The sequence below is a fragment of the Pyrgilauda ruficollis genome, unplaced genomic scaffold (assembly GCF_017590135.1).
Source record: "Pyrgilauda ruficollis isolate IOZ18807 unplaced genomic scaffold, ASM1759013v1 scaffold23, whole genome shotgun sequence".
Classification (NCBI taxonomy): domain Eukaryota; kingdom Metazoa; phylum Chordata; class Aves; order Passeriformes; family Passeridae; genus Pyrgilauda; species Pyrgilauda ruficollis.
The window spans coordinates 7,661,570-7,678,235 of record NW_024522539.1 but is presented as its reverse complement, the minus strand read 5'-3'; the positions used below and the strand labels follow the sequence as shown (position 1 = coordinate 7,678,235).

Genomic DNA, 16,666 nt, shown 5'->3' with positions numbered 1-16,666 from the left:
GTTCCTAACAAGAACCTAAGCTTGCCTCTCAAAAGAAAAAAGTCACCTCAAATTCCCTCACAGGAGTCTTGGAGTGTGGATGCCACTGATGGAAGCTGGCATTGCTTGTCTTTGTAATGCAGAAATTTGTAGAAATTCCTCCCTGGCTACCTACTGCCCAGCACAGAAACCAAGGCTGGGTTGCAAAACCACACCCTCATATTTAAAAACAACAACAGGGAGAAATGGGGACGAGGTGTAGAAAAGGTTGTGCATATAGCAGGAAGAACTGACAATGGGTTGGCATATCTCTGAGATGAAGGACAGATGAATTTGTCTTTTTCTGCAGTAATGTCATTCTTGCAGGAGATGCCCCATTTTCTAAGGCCACCCTTTGCAGGGAAACCAAACTCTCAGGGCTGGAAGAGACTGAGCCAAAATCCTGCGGGTGCTTTAGATATTTGAGAACAACTCACCAGAAAAACTGAGAGTGCCCCAAATGAACTGGAATTCCTCAAGTGGAGCAGAGTTACCATGGCAGCTACCAGGGTCTGTGCCACAGGATGAGGCCAAGACAAAGGGAACAGCTAAACTAATAGCAAGCAGCTAATTCTCCTTCCTGAGTTACCCTGAATGCCCTTTAGCCTCTGAATCTGGCCCACATCTCTCCCAGCTGTATTCCTACAGGATTTTTCACATAATTCTCTGCTTTCACCTTTGGTACAGCACTGATATTTTCTTTGTTTGTTTGGTTTTTTTTTTGTTTTTTGTTTTTTGGTTTTTTTTGGTGAATTTTACCTGTTTGTCTCTAAACTCCACTGGTCAGTGATGTCCCTTCCCCCAGCAGGACCAGTATCTCCAACATTTCTGCCTCTTAAGTGAATCTCTCTCCAAGAACTGCATCATCCCATGCTTCAAATCACTTGCATGAATTGGTGAAGCCAGGCTTCCTCTCCCAACTTCTGGGGTTTTAATGAAGTGTGGCCACTACATGGAATTATAGCAGCACTCTCCCTGTGTCAGCCCATGTTCTTACAGAACGAGATCAGGTATCAACATAAGGCAAATGTCTGGCAGGCAGCACTCTGGCTTGTCAATATTGGTGTTGGACAGGGTGCCTCATCCCTGACTGGGAACCATCCTTTATCATTCAGAGGAGACCTTGATCACAGCTCCCATGAGAAATTCAGAGAGGGAGAATGTCCCAAAAAAAGCACAGCTTGTAAATTGATAAGAATGAAAGGAGAAATGGCATTTCCAAGAACATAACCTCCCAGCTACCTCACAGCTTGTGACACCCTTAACACTAACCCCTTCCTACAAGCAGCTGAGAGCTGCCTGAAAAAGAGCCAGTAAGGCAGCCAAAAAGCAAGATGTTCTTGCTTGGAGAAACATATTCTGGTGTTTAGGGTTGGAGTTTTGCTACCTTCTAATGGACCCCTTTTATGGCCTCAGCTGTTGAGTCCACTGTTCAAGTAAACAGAGAAGGATGAACAGGAATAGCAGAGAAGTCCTAGCAACAGGAGGACAGAGTATCAAGTACATATTGCAGTTACAATGTCTTCTCCAACTGAAAAAGCCAATCCAGACACAAGAAACCAACAGCGAGGTCGCCTTCCAACACCCCTGCACTCAAACCCTGTGGGTTGTTTCCTCCCCGCACTGCATGACACTTGCACATTGATTTATTTAAAACAAATGTAAAAATTCCTCTTTTTCAGTGAGGACAGTTAAGAACAATAAACAATCAATGAGCTCTTCCACAAGCCATGGCATTGGCTGGTTTGCTACAGATATATATTTCAGATGATGCCTTCAGCTGCCAGTCTTAGTGGTTTCTGTCTGTTTGGGCAACAGGCAGCACAGGCTGGGGCTACTTTGAGACAGCTCCATCTGTCTGACTGACAAGTTGGCTGTTACCTCTTACAACAGGGCTGGGAAATCCTTTGGTAAGGGCACCAGTAAGGACTCTGTCCTCACAGTAATTTCCAAGGAATACAGAACAACAAAGTGTTCCTGAGAGTCACTCTTAGAAGAACTTGCTAAAAATTTTAAAAGTTGTGGGAAAAAGAGCAAGGACTCCTCACAACCAGGTAACATGACTGGAGATGCTTCAACTGGCCAGAGAACAAGTATACGGCTGGCAGCATATGACTCTGAAAACACTAATACAGAAGCTGGTGATTTGATAAAAAACTGCAGCCTATCTTAAGACTATCTGGTAACTTTCTTGTCCCTTTTTCAGAGAAATATGTCCCTATTTAGAGAAATAAATTTACATATGCTGTTTAGGAAAGAAAATATATACTTAGAAATGGAATGTTCTGCTCAGTATATTTAGTATCTAGGAGCACTGCCTAAGGTGTCCCTGTGAAATGAAAAGAGAATCAAAACCAGGCAGCTCTGGTGACTATAAAACCATCCTTCCCTCTTTGAATTTACTCCATCATCTTTAGGGAAACACCAACTAATGACAAATGCTAAGAAATGTCCCAAAGACTGATGCTGCTTAGAAAATTCTCTGCCACACAGCAGTTTCTCTTCATTCTCTTGAAGATGTGCTCTACACCATGTAACCAAGCTTATCACAGTATTATAAATTAAACATCAGGGACATTCACTTACAAGCAGTTATTCCAGCAAACATCTCAGCAAATCTAGGATCTCTCTCTTGGGAGAAGATAGCATCAGGCTTTTCCACAGACTTTCCACCCTCATGAACATTAGCTGGTATACTTGGAACAGGCACCTGTTGAGATACAGAGAGGAAGGTGATTCCCTCTACTGTATTTGACAAAAAGGAATTCAGGGACAGTCACAACGTACTTTTAGTTTTGCTGAAATGTGCTGTTGTTTTACATCTTAAATGATCACAGGCACAAAAAGAAAAATCTGAGAAATTTCACCTGAGATAAGTCATAGGATGACAGCCCATCTCTTTGATGTACTTCGAGTTCTGCTTGCTGTTGCTGAAGTTGTCTGCAAGGGAGACAAAATGACTTTCTTACAAAAAACAATTAAGATACAAAAAGGAATAGTCATGGTCTCCTGTTTTACACTCCCAGTGGAACGTGTCTCAGATGATTTACTAAATCCTTTCCTGTGAGATCCATCTGTTTTTACAGCTTTCTCATTGAAAAAACCTGCTCCACAGGAATGCAACAGAGCACAGGAAGAGTTTTGCTGTGATAGCACAGAAATGTAGGTGGGTAAGTAATGGAGGATGGAATACAATCTCCTTCTAATGGATTTAAAAATTCACTATTCTTAATTCATTGTCTTCCTATTCTCAAGGATGAGCACAGAAGAACCCCCTCTGATCCTGCTGAAGGAAACAGTAAGCTTGCTCTCCAGGAAGATGCCTAATGACAGAACACCTCAGCAGCTTGAAGTTATCCAGACGTTTTACACCTCTGATTAACAGCTGCTTTTTGTTGCTTGGTCACAACAGGCAAGAAAACTTCTGGCCTGGAGATGCGGGGGTAGAACACTCATCTTTGTGAGGCTCTTGGTTCAGTTAGTTAAGAAGATATGAACCCCCACAATTATGCTAGAGCTCAGAGATTACAATAGGATTGGACTTAAACTGACAAAATACTTGGATTTGGTATTTGTAAATGATCCTTGACAGTGCTCACAGTTTGTGTATGTTTCTGGCTTCTTTCTAAAGGAAAAATCACACAAAAACCAGGAATTACACACCATGTGTGTCTTTCCCCAGAGAGATGATACTTGGACAGGCAGGAATATATGAGATTTTGCAAAAAAACAAGATCATGGATTTGAAATTCTGGAAAATGACAATGTATTTTTAGCCACAGTTAAATTTCAGATTTCCATCCAAATCTTCTTTTACATTTTGAAATAGATTCAAATGCCAAGGGACTGAGAGACAAACTTGCAGTCAAAGTCAAACGACAAATTAGACACAAACTGGTGGAAAAGTGAGGAATCACTCAAACAAGCTACTGAAGTAAGTTACACATTTTGCTATCCCTTGAAGCTTTTCCAGGAGACGCTTTGGTCAGTTTTTATTCTCCATGGCAAAAATCTGTGTCCTGCAACAAACAGCAGGTCAGAGTAAGTGGCCAAGAGCCTTCTGCAAGCCCTACAGTGTGAGAACACATAATACAGGGAATAACTTTTGTCCTAGCAGTAACATGCAAAAAAAGGCAGTCCTCCAATCCATTAGAGAGCCATGGATTTTCCCTATTATTTTAGCAAACAGAAAATTCCTAAAAATTACCTCTGGTATGCAAAGACATTCTTTGTTCACAAGCAGAAAATGCAGACTTCTCCAACAGAACTACAGGAGGCAATGGAATCGTGGGGAATCTATGGGGAAGTTTCTAAACACCACCCCGTGGACAATAAACACCCATCAAACCCCGTTGTTAACGTGAAAGCTAATTACACTCTTTCATTTGTTTTTATTACCACCGACTCGGTGCGTGTGTCAATAAACAGCACATTAGGCTCTGCTCTGTTCCTAATAAAGAATGTTTTCTTGATTCAGCCATATACATACAAATGAGCCAAACCAAACAGCACACTCACTCGTTATTTGTTTTGTAGGCACTTCTCTAACTTAGTGCTCCTTCTCCCCTCTCTATCTTTCATCTCTAATACCCATTAAGCTGCACTACAATATAAACACCACATTGCGCTAACAGCACTGAACTTTGGGAACAACCTCCCAAAATCCATTTCCTATAAAAGCCAAATAGTTATGTGTATCTTTACTGAACCCTGTGCAAGCTATGCTGCACTTAATTAAGATTGAAATGCAAAGCCAGGGTAGCATCTTCTGTTGTTGTTGGCTGCTACTGCATAAATAGTTTAAATGGTGCTTGAAACCTGAAAGAAAATGTGCAGCAATTCATGGAGCAGCTGACCAGGGAGAGCTCAGTGCTGCTGCTTCAGACCCTGCCATCCCACCAGCCCCTCTGACAGCCAACACGGGCAGGCCCCTTCAGTCACTCAACTGCTGGACAGTAAAAATGAAACAGGATAAGGGATTAACATCAGTTTGGGCAAAACTCAAAGTTGCCTTCTAACTTTGAAGCCAAAAACTGTCCTTGGTTTCACTTTCAGTTTCAGGGGTTCAAGGAGTAAATAAACAATTCCTTGGCTCTACAGTGCCAACACAGCAAGTGAGGCATTGTCTGGGTCAGCAGTGGATTCTGTCTATACTGACCCACAGGTTCAGTATGAAACTGGGAAAGCCCTTGGCCTGGACAAGAATGGTTCAGCAAATCTGAAGGCTTTGATAGTTACTTCAAATTTACTTTAGTACATACACATGGAGGAAAAAGGAAGACAGTGTGGAAGTTCTCTTGACATTCAAGAGGATGTTAAGCTCTCTCTATGAAAACTGAAGTCACTGGTTCCCTTTCCAGGCATCAGAGTAAACAAAAAATTATTTGAACTTTAACAGGCTCTTTGGTGGGAGAGAAACAACAATCCTGCATCCCTACCAAGCTAGTTTTATGCAATACAGGCACATGTGTTTCCTGTGTCTGGTTTGGACAAAAGCACAGTAGTAAAAGCCTTGGGGCTGTGGTTGTAAAATCCACTTTCAGAAATTCTCAGTATCTCCCTCTTTTAGCCTAGAGCTTCAACTCAGCCCTGTGAAAGGGTCTGTCTAACAGCAGTGTCAGACCACAGATGACACAAGAGCACAAGAAAGTCCTTACCACCACTACCACCAACTGCAATTTTATCAGCATAGCTGATCTGTTCAGTATTTTGGCCCAGGAGAACTCAGAGCAGAAAGCATCTCTCCCACAGGCTGATTCATCCAGCAGGCTGCTTCCAGCAGCAACCTGGGCCAACTCACTCCAACACAACAAGTCTCGAGACTCAGGACAACCACAGGACTCATAAATTCACACAGTACAGCCCAGGACTTGTGGCTTCCAAAAATGAAACATCAGATATTCCACACAGACCACAAAAATACCTCTTTTTTATTTTGATGTATATATATATATGTATATATATATATATCTATATATCTACACACGCACACACACACACATATATACACACACACTATATATATACACACATACATATAAGACCTTTATATAACCTGTCACCACAACATTCTTTTATTCAAACACTGCTCCATCTGTATAATAAATAAACAGTGATAACAATTATTTTTCTCTTTGGAAATCAAACAGTCCCAACTACACAGGAAGACATGGTCAAACAGGGGACTCTTCTTCACAGCCCAACACAGCCCAAATGTGAAATGTTAAATGCTTCATTTCTCCAGGAAGTTTCTCTTGGATGACTACACCCAAGTGAAACTGAGAGAAGTTTTCTTTTCTTTTCTTTTTTTTTTTTTTTTTTGCAAAGAACCAAGTGAACATTTGAACCTAATTATTTCCTTATCCTTCTGTACCAAAAGCAAGTTTGGACATTTCGCTGTGTGAAGCTCCAAAGGAGTATCTTTATTAAAAAAAAGGAAAAAAATAAAAGAAACAAAAAAGAAACAAAAAAAAAGAAACAGAACAACCAGACCAAGCCAACAAATAACAGTAAAAATCAATAAATCCCTCCACAACTGGAATCATCACTGCCCTCTACAGTCTTTTGGGAAAATGCTGTTCACTGACCAGCTTGAGCTATTCTATTAACAGACACATACAGATGTATGCACTGTGGCTTTAAACTATCCTCAGTTAAAAACAGATTCAAACCCACTTTTTGGCTGTATTGTCTTTACGATTTCATGCTGAATTTTTAACTACCTCAAGCCTGTTTTTTATGGGGCTGCCTAGGTTACCACAGTGATAGGCATATCAAATCTGTCTCTGTGCCTCCAGCTGGGCAGAGCAAGGCATCCCTGCCTGGTCTCCATGGGAAGCACCTTGCTGGACCCAGAGCACCTTCCAGGAACACGTAAGGATGGCCACACACACCAGGGCTGGTGCCAAACCACCAGTCCCAGCAGCAGCTTCATGAGCAGCTGGAAATCACCATGACGTACAACTCTTCAGGGCAGCTAGGAAATCAGAAGTCAAAACATGACCCCAAATGTAGGGAGGAAAAAAAAATCCAAAACCAGGCAGGAACTGCAGTACTTTACAGTAAGTCCTCTTTGGAAATCTGAGAACTGGGAGAGAATAAGGGGAAAACCAAAACCAGTTTGAATAATGCATTCTTTCTACTATTCAAAAGCAGGAGTATAATGGGCTGTATCTTGCCCATTTCAGAACATTTTCAACATGACAGGAAAGAGGGAACATCCTCTGTCAAAGTAGCAGCAGGCAACTTCCATATTAGGTCAGCATTTCTGGGTTGTTATTCAAACCGAGCAAGAGAGATGGAAGCAGAGCCAGGAGCTGGCACAGTGCTATTCATCACAGGGAGTGCTGTGGTGCCAAGCTGAACTGTACAGTGCAGGCTCAGAAAAAAGCATTCCCAGAGTCAACACAACATAAGCCTCCAGCCCCACTTTTTCCTCTGTGGCCTCTTGGGAACAAAGCACAATATTAAGCCAGCCTGGGACAAACCTCAGAAGATGTTTTTTACTTTGCAGGCGTGTTTTCGCATATACAAATTATCTGAAAAAGTATTATGGGACAGCAGAAATGTGGAAATAGCTATTTTGATGCACAGTGCAGACAAGCTGTCTGATTTTAAGACACATTTGCCTGTTTTCAATGAGCTTAACTATTCAGTTTAAGCCCAACTTTTTGGGTATGCAGAAAAACAAAAACAGGAAAACAATTGTGATGCTGGGTTCCATGTAAGTGAATGCACAGCCCTTCCAGTCCAGGTATGTGCCATGGCTAAAGAAGCAAGACAAGGAATGCCCAGAGGCACTTCCAAACTCCAGTGCCAAAGCCCCAGAGGTTTGGTTTTGCAGTGGAGCTCTCAGCAGGCACCTCCAGCAGCAGACGGCCCGTTCAGCATTTCCGATATATGGTCTAAGGCTGAGATCTCAAACACAGTAATTTCCTCCCAGCTAAAGACTTGGCAAAAAATCTCTGGTCAGACCAGAAGCAGATTGAATTTTAAGAATAGATTAAGTTTATATTGGAAAGAAGAAACATTTATTAAAAAACCCTCACAATATAAAGCAATCAAGGCCAGATTAGGTTCTGCAGTTACTGGCTGAGAACTCAGCAGGCTCCAAAAGCATCTCTGCTCAGTCCACAGAGATCAACCTCCACCATACTCTGAGTGTGACCTCCTCCTAAGAGGCCATGAAATGAAAGATTTTTGAAAATATTAATTCCAAGACAGGATGATTTCATTTTCCTCTTAAGATAAGCAGTTGGATCACCCCCATCCCTGGGGATATTCTATCAAATCTAAACTATCAGGAACCCTTCCCAATCAACCCTACTAGGAAATAATTCTGCCAGCTTCCTTAGGTCGTAAAATAGACACAGCTGAAGCAGAAGAGCCCAGAATTACAGAATGGTATGATCACAATGAACATGGACACAGAATTTTCTTTTGGCTCAGGAGTCAGGCTAACCTTCCTCCAGTATCAGGACAGCTGTTGTGCTGCTGGAAGCTCTGCTTTAGTTCAAGGCAGCCTGGACTGAGATCAATGGCCTTGTCTAATGACATAACAGATAAGTGACGTTTCCCCCCAGTGCAGCCAGGCCCTGGAAGCATCACAGGATAATGACACGGAGAAACAGCTACACTGGGAGATCTCCTGATGCAGCAAAACCCTGTTACAGCCTGCACTGTTAGACAGAAACAAAAAGTATCTGTTAAAAAACTGGGATGTGCTTTACAGGGAAAAAGAATGGTTACAATTCCTTCAAAAGCACAGAGGGGAGCACCCAGAAATGCACATACTTGACATTAGTGTTGGTGCAGATGATGTATTCAATCTCATCAGAATAAGGGTTCTGAAAGGTGAAGCTGCTGGTTCTGATCAGCATCCACTCCCGGTTTTTGGTGCGAAACCGATACATCACAGACAGGACTTGACCTTTCAGTTTCACCACCTGCAAAGCCATTTGGAAAGGTTAATAACAGGAGATTGCTATCTGCTGTGCAAATGAATAGTCAACAGCAGCAACTGGTGCATTTTAAACTTGAATTACAGAAAGCTATGGGGACAGCAGAGGAATTTTTTATTTGGAGAGAATACACAAAATCCTATCCATGTTTACAGCTATCTCCTTCAGGATGAAATCCTCATGCTTTGTCATATAAAATGCCAATTTCCAGCCTTCTTAGAAAAAGAATACAGACTCAGGACAATCATCAGGTTGTGCTGTTATCCCAACACAGGAACTTTAAGAATGTTTTAATGCAAAACACTTATCAAAAGATTGACAGAAACCAAACTGAGGATCTTTTAAATGTGTATCTGTAAACCATAAACCAATCACTGCAGCTAAACAAAAGCCCACAAAAAAAGCCATTTTGAGGTTGACTGCTTTTCTGCTTGGATACCCAGCAATACAATTAATATGTGTGATAAATCAGCAGCAAAATTAGGACAATGCTTAAAAACAGTGGTGTTCATTTTTTGTTTTTCTACAAACCACCAGGTGTTGGTTCCCCCCGGCCCCAAACATATTAAAAGACTCTCTAGGATGGCAAATTGCTAACAAGAATCACTTGCTTCTAGCTTAAAAGAGTGAGCCAGTGTTTGAATGTAGAGAACACTGATAAGCCACTGTCCATTTTAACAGAATAAATTCCTTGCTTGCACAGGCTATGTGTTTCCAACTAAGAATTCAGATGTCTGGGTTTGGTAACTGAAGCTTTGTTCAAGCCAACAGTTGGGCACCAAGTGAGGATTAAGAAGCAGCCAAATAAAGTACATTCAAAGCAATTTTCTCACATTGGCCCTGCAACTGCATTTCACGTGTTATCCAACAATCTGGGGTTAAGCCAGAAGAAAACTTTCATGGTTCAGCTGGCACTTACCTGGCCTATCTCTGTTTATATTTTACAGCTTTTCCACCAGGCTATCTCAGGGCTGCCTCAAGGAAGGAAAGGGAAGGTCTACTGCAAATAAATGCCACATCTTGTGGATTCTTAATCATTAACATCTGGAATTTACTTTTTATTAGCTATCTGCAGCCTGTATTCTCTAAAAGTAGAAGTCCCACTATTTACCCTCTGTCTTCAATGACAAGCAATTAGATTAAGAAAAATGTTCTAATCCTGCTTTTTTCAGAGGTTTGCACTTCAAATTAATCAACTGGATATGGGACTAAATGGAAAGAATGCAAACAGAAGATAATGCAAATAGAAGACACAAGCTTTAGCAAAGCCCAGGAAAGTTCAAAATCCTAATGAAGTAAATGACTTTTGGTTGGTTTTCTTGGGGGTTTTTTAATGCTTTTACTGGGTTTTTCTGAGCTCACTGAGCAACATTCTTTTATCAGCAATTTTCTACTACCACACCCAGGGCAGCAACCACAGAGCTGGTGTAGAGTGTTCAATCTGAATAGTATTCTACTGGGTATCCAACAGCTGTAGACTGGACGCTTTGATATTAACCCGTATTTGTTTGTCTTAGCCTTGAGACTATCTTATTCTGGCCTGATTTTTCCCACCCTGATGAATGAATTTATCTTCCCAAGGAAATAAAGCTCTGAGATAGATACTGGCAGTTGACCAAAAATTGCAAAACCCACCCTCCCTCCCTCCTCTGTTATGCACCAGCCTGGTTCTGATACTGTCAGCAAATAAGAAGTGTCAAGTTTTCAGGTTTTAGGTAGAAAAGAAAAAAGAGTTTATTTGAAATCATAGTTACCTTTTTAATTAAGAGATTTCTAAGTCCAAACTAACTAATAAAACAAACAACGATCTATTACCCTGAAACCCTGATTAAGCAAACAGTAATTCTGCAATAATATATAAAGCAGAGAGATTGCTGGTGGGAAAATCCTGAACTGTCTTAAGACAGAGCACACAAACAAACCAGCACAAAGAATTTCAAAGCTAATGATTAAACTTTACTTTCTTATATTCTTCGGAAATAAAAACCACCTGGTGGAAAGCTGAACTGTTTACTTCAGTCTTTTACTGCATGATGGGAATAACAGCCCCAATCACACTGCTACTGTACTGAACAAAAATACACCCAAGAAGGCATTGCCTGCTAAGGAAACACACACTATTTTCATAGATTGGACATAGATTGAGTGAGCAAGAACTTTCACTTCTAATTGCATTTTTTCCTGCTGTCTTTCTTCCTGACCTCAAACAAACCATGTAGGTCCCTGATCCAGCAAATCACTTGTGCACATGCCTAGCAGTGAGTGGTGACAGTGGAGTCCCCAGCAGCAGAGCTCAGGGACACACTGGCAGCCTGCCACAGCCTGATCTCCCTCCCAGGGAACGTGGGGAGGACCAAATCATTAACTGCAATGTTAGCCAGCCCTGCTGAGACCCAGGCAATCACCGGATGGATTCCCTGCAGAGGGTGTTTGACAGGCCATTATCCAGCAGCTCTCTGTCACTGTCCCTTGGACAGATGAGTGGAATCAATCATTTGGGCACCACCGAAAAACAGCATATGTGTTCTCACTGCTCTGGTGCCACTGGTGCCATCAGGCAGCAGTTCAGGGAGCTGAACCAGCCCAAAGCTGGAAGTTCCAAGCAGAAGGAATTAGGGCCTCAGCCCTCCCAGCAAGGCCATCCATGCCAGCACCAAGGCAGCAGGAAGGTGGGGAAGAGGCAAGCAGGAGAGAAGAGCTGACTCCTGGTGACAGTCCCCTATTAGGAGGATCCAGCTGCAGCATCACACCCCCAGCCAAGCTGGGGCAGAGGAGATGTGCTGGGTGTGGTGACCTGTTTAAAGCATTGAACTCTCACAGCCTGTGAACCAACATCTTGAATTTAAAAAGGCTGCTGTTTGCACTCAGTCTGTGCGAGGGAACTGGAGGCACACTTGGCCATGGGCTGATAGTCCCTGTTGAAGGGGGGATGGTGAGAAACAGCTCAAGAGGACAAATATCTTACACCATCTCCAACACTTCTGCAGAGACCATAACCTCAGTGTCACAATCTGTTCTAGGGACACAGCATTTAGTTGTTTTTCCCCCAGAGGCTCTGTCTGTGCATGCCACGCCTGAACGAAACAGTTGGCTATACAAATTACTTAGAAGTCACTTCATATCCACATTTCACAGCTGAAAATACATCTCAGCATCCAACACAAGATGCATCAACACAACTCAGTTGAGCTATTGGCTGTTGCTAGAAAATCTGGAACCACTTAGATCAACTGAGCCTCAGCAATAGGTTAAACATCCTGTTCTGGGTGTTCTGGTGCAGCAGGAAAGGTACTGAAAAGCCCAGCAATAAGGAGACAGCTCAGGGAAAGCCCTGCTAATGCATGAAACAGCAAGCTCTGCAAAGGAATAAATGTCACTGATTCAGCTGATGTAAATGTGGCCCACGGTAAAATTTAATCCAAACCAGTAACTCTTCCTGTATGTTGCATTTCTTTTGTTACTTCCCTGTACATTTCAATATCTAACAGAGAAAAAGAGCCAAATTACATGTTGATATAAAGTGGTGTAACTCCATTAAAGTACATGAAGAAGCAAATCATCTATGCTAGCAGAGAACTCAGTTACAAACAATCCAGCATCAGAGAGGGATGTAACTACTTCCAAATCAACAGCCCATCTTGGAAGGTAAATCATTTTGGTTACCACTTAACATAGGGGGATCAACACAGGCATCTGCAAAACAGTTCACTCTGTGCAGCAAAAAACCAGATATATAACTAGAATTTATTTATGAAAATACTGTCTACCCACGCTGCAGTTTAAGCCACCATTTATTATGCAGGTTAACCAACTGATAACTGACCAACAAATTGTTTTGTATCTTGCCACTTCTTCTCTTGCATAAAAATAAAATAAGATAAAAACTACTTCTCTGGACAAAATAATAAAGTGTGGAACAAAAGGAGCAGGACACAGCACCTGTTGGAAACTCTCTCGCAAATGGCTTTGGTCTTCAGGATGGCAGAATTCTAAAATATCTTTCCCCAGAAGATCCTAGAACAAAACATAAAGCTATGTAAAAAACCCAAATCACAACACAAATGCATTTGCAGACCTGCAAGTAATTCTTGCAAACACAAGCTCTACCAAACTTAATGGGACTACTCAGTTAATCAGGGATGAACCACACAAACAAGGTTTGTAGACATCATGCCTTATGTTTTTACAAAAAAGTTTAAGTTATTTTCTAATACCTGTGAAATGATGTCTTGAGAAGACTGACATCTGCTACTACAGCTCATTTTATGGCACTAATCTTTGTAAAAACACTTATTATAAAGTTTATTATTATAAACTTAAAATTAAAAAAAATATGAATAAGCAAATGAACAAGGAACTACTTTTGCCTCTAAATTACAACTGCTGGGAGTTATCTGAGGGAGAGCTGTGATTCATTTACTATTCTACTCAGTTCTGTACTAGCCTGCTGTTCAGAGGAGCAGATGTAAGCCTAAAGGAAAATAGATGCTGTAAATTATGTTTGCTTATTGTTCAAGAGATTGGCAGAATCAAAGGTCTACAGGACTAAAACTCTCTCCAAGCACTGTTAACTTCCTATCACAGAAATGTCTTCATTGGAAAGCTGTGTAAGGCTCAGAGCACTCTGCTGTTAGAATTTTAATCAGATCTAAACAGATACCCCACACAGAGGCGTGGACAGCAAAGAAAAACCAGCAGCATTCAGTGCCTGATGTATGAATTATCAGCTACAAGTTCCTCATGTTTGCAATGGCATTTTCTGCATTAGCTGCACCCACTCTCCACATTCCCAGGGGCCACAGACCTGGGGCTGGTAGCCAATGACGCTGATGCACCTTGGGTCCACAAAGGTGATGACTCCATCCGAGTTGTGGCGGGACAGGAACTCCGTGGGCACCGACATGCCGTTCATGTCCATGCACACGGGAGAGCTGGTCACCTAGGGCCAAGAGAGTCACAGCAGTCACCCAAAGCCACGGCTGACCCGCAGCTAAAGGACAGAATCTGCTGGCAGACTGCTAGCAGCTGAAGGAAGTAAAATGAAACAACAGCACAGATAAATGGGAGAACGGCCTTTAGGCCAGTTTGCAGGGTAAGTATCTCACCCCATGGCATCTAGTGAGGATTAACAGCACAGCAGAGAAACAAACACAGCAGAAGTTCCCAGGAAGGGGGGATTTACTGAGGATGAATGTCCAGCTGGATTCATCTCACTTTGCAGCACACCAGGCACTGTGGTTCCTATCTCTGTCAACCATGAATGAATGACTTGCAGAGGACAATGCAGTCCACCCATCTTAGGATATGAAACCAACCCATTATCTAACCAACAGAACTGCTCAGACTAAACACTCCTGTTTCAGGTAACATGAACCTCACCTGAAACACCTACAGGACCTGAACCACGTCCTCCAGAGGCTGAGGTAGGGGATATCAAACCAGCAAGTGGCAGCTCTCTAAATATTCTCAAATCTCACCAGAAGATTGTGTGAGAACTGTGCATTTTCAGCTCTCTGCCTGAAATCTGTGCTATCAGGCCACTTCATATCCATTCTTTCCCACTGGAGGTACAAAGGAGACCACTGATTTTTTTACAACTTCCAGAGCTATCTCTGCTAACAATGCAAAATGAGTAAAATCTTATTTTTTCGCTAATTCAGAGCTGATCAGACAGTTAACCATCTGCAAGGTTTCAACTTGCTGTTAGAGAACAAGAGTTTTTAATTTGTGCACCCTGACTCCTTTCTGATTTAACCCACCACAGAGCTTCCTCCTGCCCGCCCTCACATACCACAATGGCTCCTCTAATGTAACGACATTTTGACATTACTTGGAAATAATTTTTCTTTGGAAGTTGTAACACATGAACACCCATAACTTCCTCCTTTCCATTAGTGGAATATATTACTCCTGATTACGAAAGCATGATTAACCTGCAACTCATCCTGCAGTACTTGTGCAGCTCTGCCATGGCCATGCAGAGCCACTCTGCAGATGTGCTAACACCTGCAGGCTGCTCACCTCGGGTAAGATGGGTCTGGCCCCTGTGCAAGGGTCATTCCACCTTGTCAGGAGGAGTAATCCCCTCCTAGCAGATGGCAGCAAGTGCAGGGGATCATGCAAGAGGCTCAAACATGTTCACCCATGGCAGAATTCCCAGACCAGGAAGATAAAAACTGTCCTCCCTGCTGTGGGGAAGGAGATTCACCACGGCTGCTTTAGCTCACAGCTCTGAACTCATTGCTCAGCAATGCACAAAGGAGGAAATGCACTACAACAATTGCAACCCTCTGCACAAAAAAGGAAGGAAAATGTTTTTCTCCCTGTTCCTTCAGCTCACATCTCATCTGAATGCATAACACAATACATGCTGAGAATAAAGCTATGATTTCTGAAGTGCCTCTTGACTGCTTTATCTTTACCATTTTCAGAATAACTCCTGCAATCACAGTTTTTCAAGTAGTTGATTAGTCAGAGAGTGAATGACTGGAAAAATGGCAGGGAGTGTATCACTGGCTCTGGGGGTCACGTTAACCCACCACCTGCAGCACCTGCACTGCCACGTTTCTCACTACCTCCAAGACCCCAGCCCTACACACCCTGGAGGCATGTAAAAAGTTACAGTCTAGTAGCAAAACAGTGCGCAATTCTTTTAGAACCACAACAGAACAATGACCATGCCCTCAGAAATAGTTTGTATATGGAAAGACTGGCATTACCTGAAGCCTTCCTATTGCCACGAGGCAGTATTTACTACCTTGTCCCACATCAGCATCTTCTTCTGGTATAGTCATTCCTGGAGTAAGCAATAATAAATACTGTTATAATTAGGAAATTGGGATAAACAGAGATGCTGCTGTCCTAGCTCTGTACTTTTCTAGATGCTCTAAATCTTACAAAATAACCTCATTTTCTTCTCTAAGATTCAGTTACTATTTCTGGATTCAGATTATATGATGCTTCTCAGTTGTGCTCAATCCTATATACCTCACATGTATACACAGTACTCACAGCAGCAATTTTGGCTGCTGAAGACAAAGCAGATACTAAAATTTCATTATACACCAAGATGGACAATAACATTTCCATGAGTGCTGCTCCACCAGCACGTTATGGAACAATGGGGTCACTTAACACGGTCAGTGAATGCACACTATGTTCAGTTTTCTTTGTAAATAATATTTTATAATGAGCCTTAAAAACAAGCCCCAGCCTAAATTAATCACTAATTCTGTGCTCATATTGAACAGCTGGTTTTACTTTTTTCTATAATGGACTAAACTTGCGTTGTTACATTGAAAGACTGAAAAAAATGCGGATGCTTTGCTAACACTGCTCGTTCCAGCTGTGTAACAGGAGTGACTACTATAAACACAGGAATAGCTTCAAAATATACATGTGTACTATTTTCCATCTCAGTGTTTCACAAATAGGAACACTCAGATTAGCACTGTTTTCTTGCTTGTTGGCTAAGCTTTGAGCTAAGGCTATTTCCCAACTCCAGTACTGAGATACCAAGTTCGTATAAAACACTTGGAAAAACGTCTTCCAGGAGTGACACCACTGACCTATTTTAAGTGATCTGTAAACTCTTTCACAAGGATTTTCAAGGAATTCAGTCATAACAGGCAGTGAATCATTTAAGAGGCACTTCAAAGCATTAACAAAATTAATTGCAAAGCAGCTAC

At 41.9% G+C, this 16,666-nt stretch overlaps 1 protein-coding gene across 2 annotated transcripts in view; it reads right to left on the bottom strand.

The window, feature by feature from the left end:
- The window catches only part of ARNT2 (aryl hydrocarbon receptor nuclear translocator 2), a 95,567-nt gene that overhangs the window by 16,302 nt on the left and 62,599 nt on the right, over positions 1-16,666 (bottom strand). For both annotated transcript variants that reach the window (XM_041469237.1, XM_041469238.1), the window contains 6 exons: positions 15,698-15,774; positions 13,783-13,917; positions 12,918-12,992; positions 8,812-8,963; positions 2,886-2,958; positions 2,605-2,728 (listed from right to left, as the gene is read on the bottom strand). In XM_041469237.1, the coding sequence (XP_041325171.1) occupies positions 2,605-2,728; positions 2,886-2,958; positions 8,812-8,963; positions 12,918-12,992; positions 13,783-13,917; positions 15,698-15,774 (636 nt within the window). The remainder of the gene's footprint in view (positions 1-2,604; positions 2,729-2,885; positions 2,959-8,811; positions 8,964-12,917; positions 12,993-13,782; positions 13,918-15,697; positions 15,775-16,666) is intronic.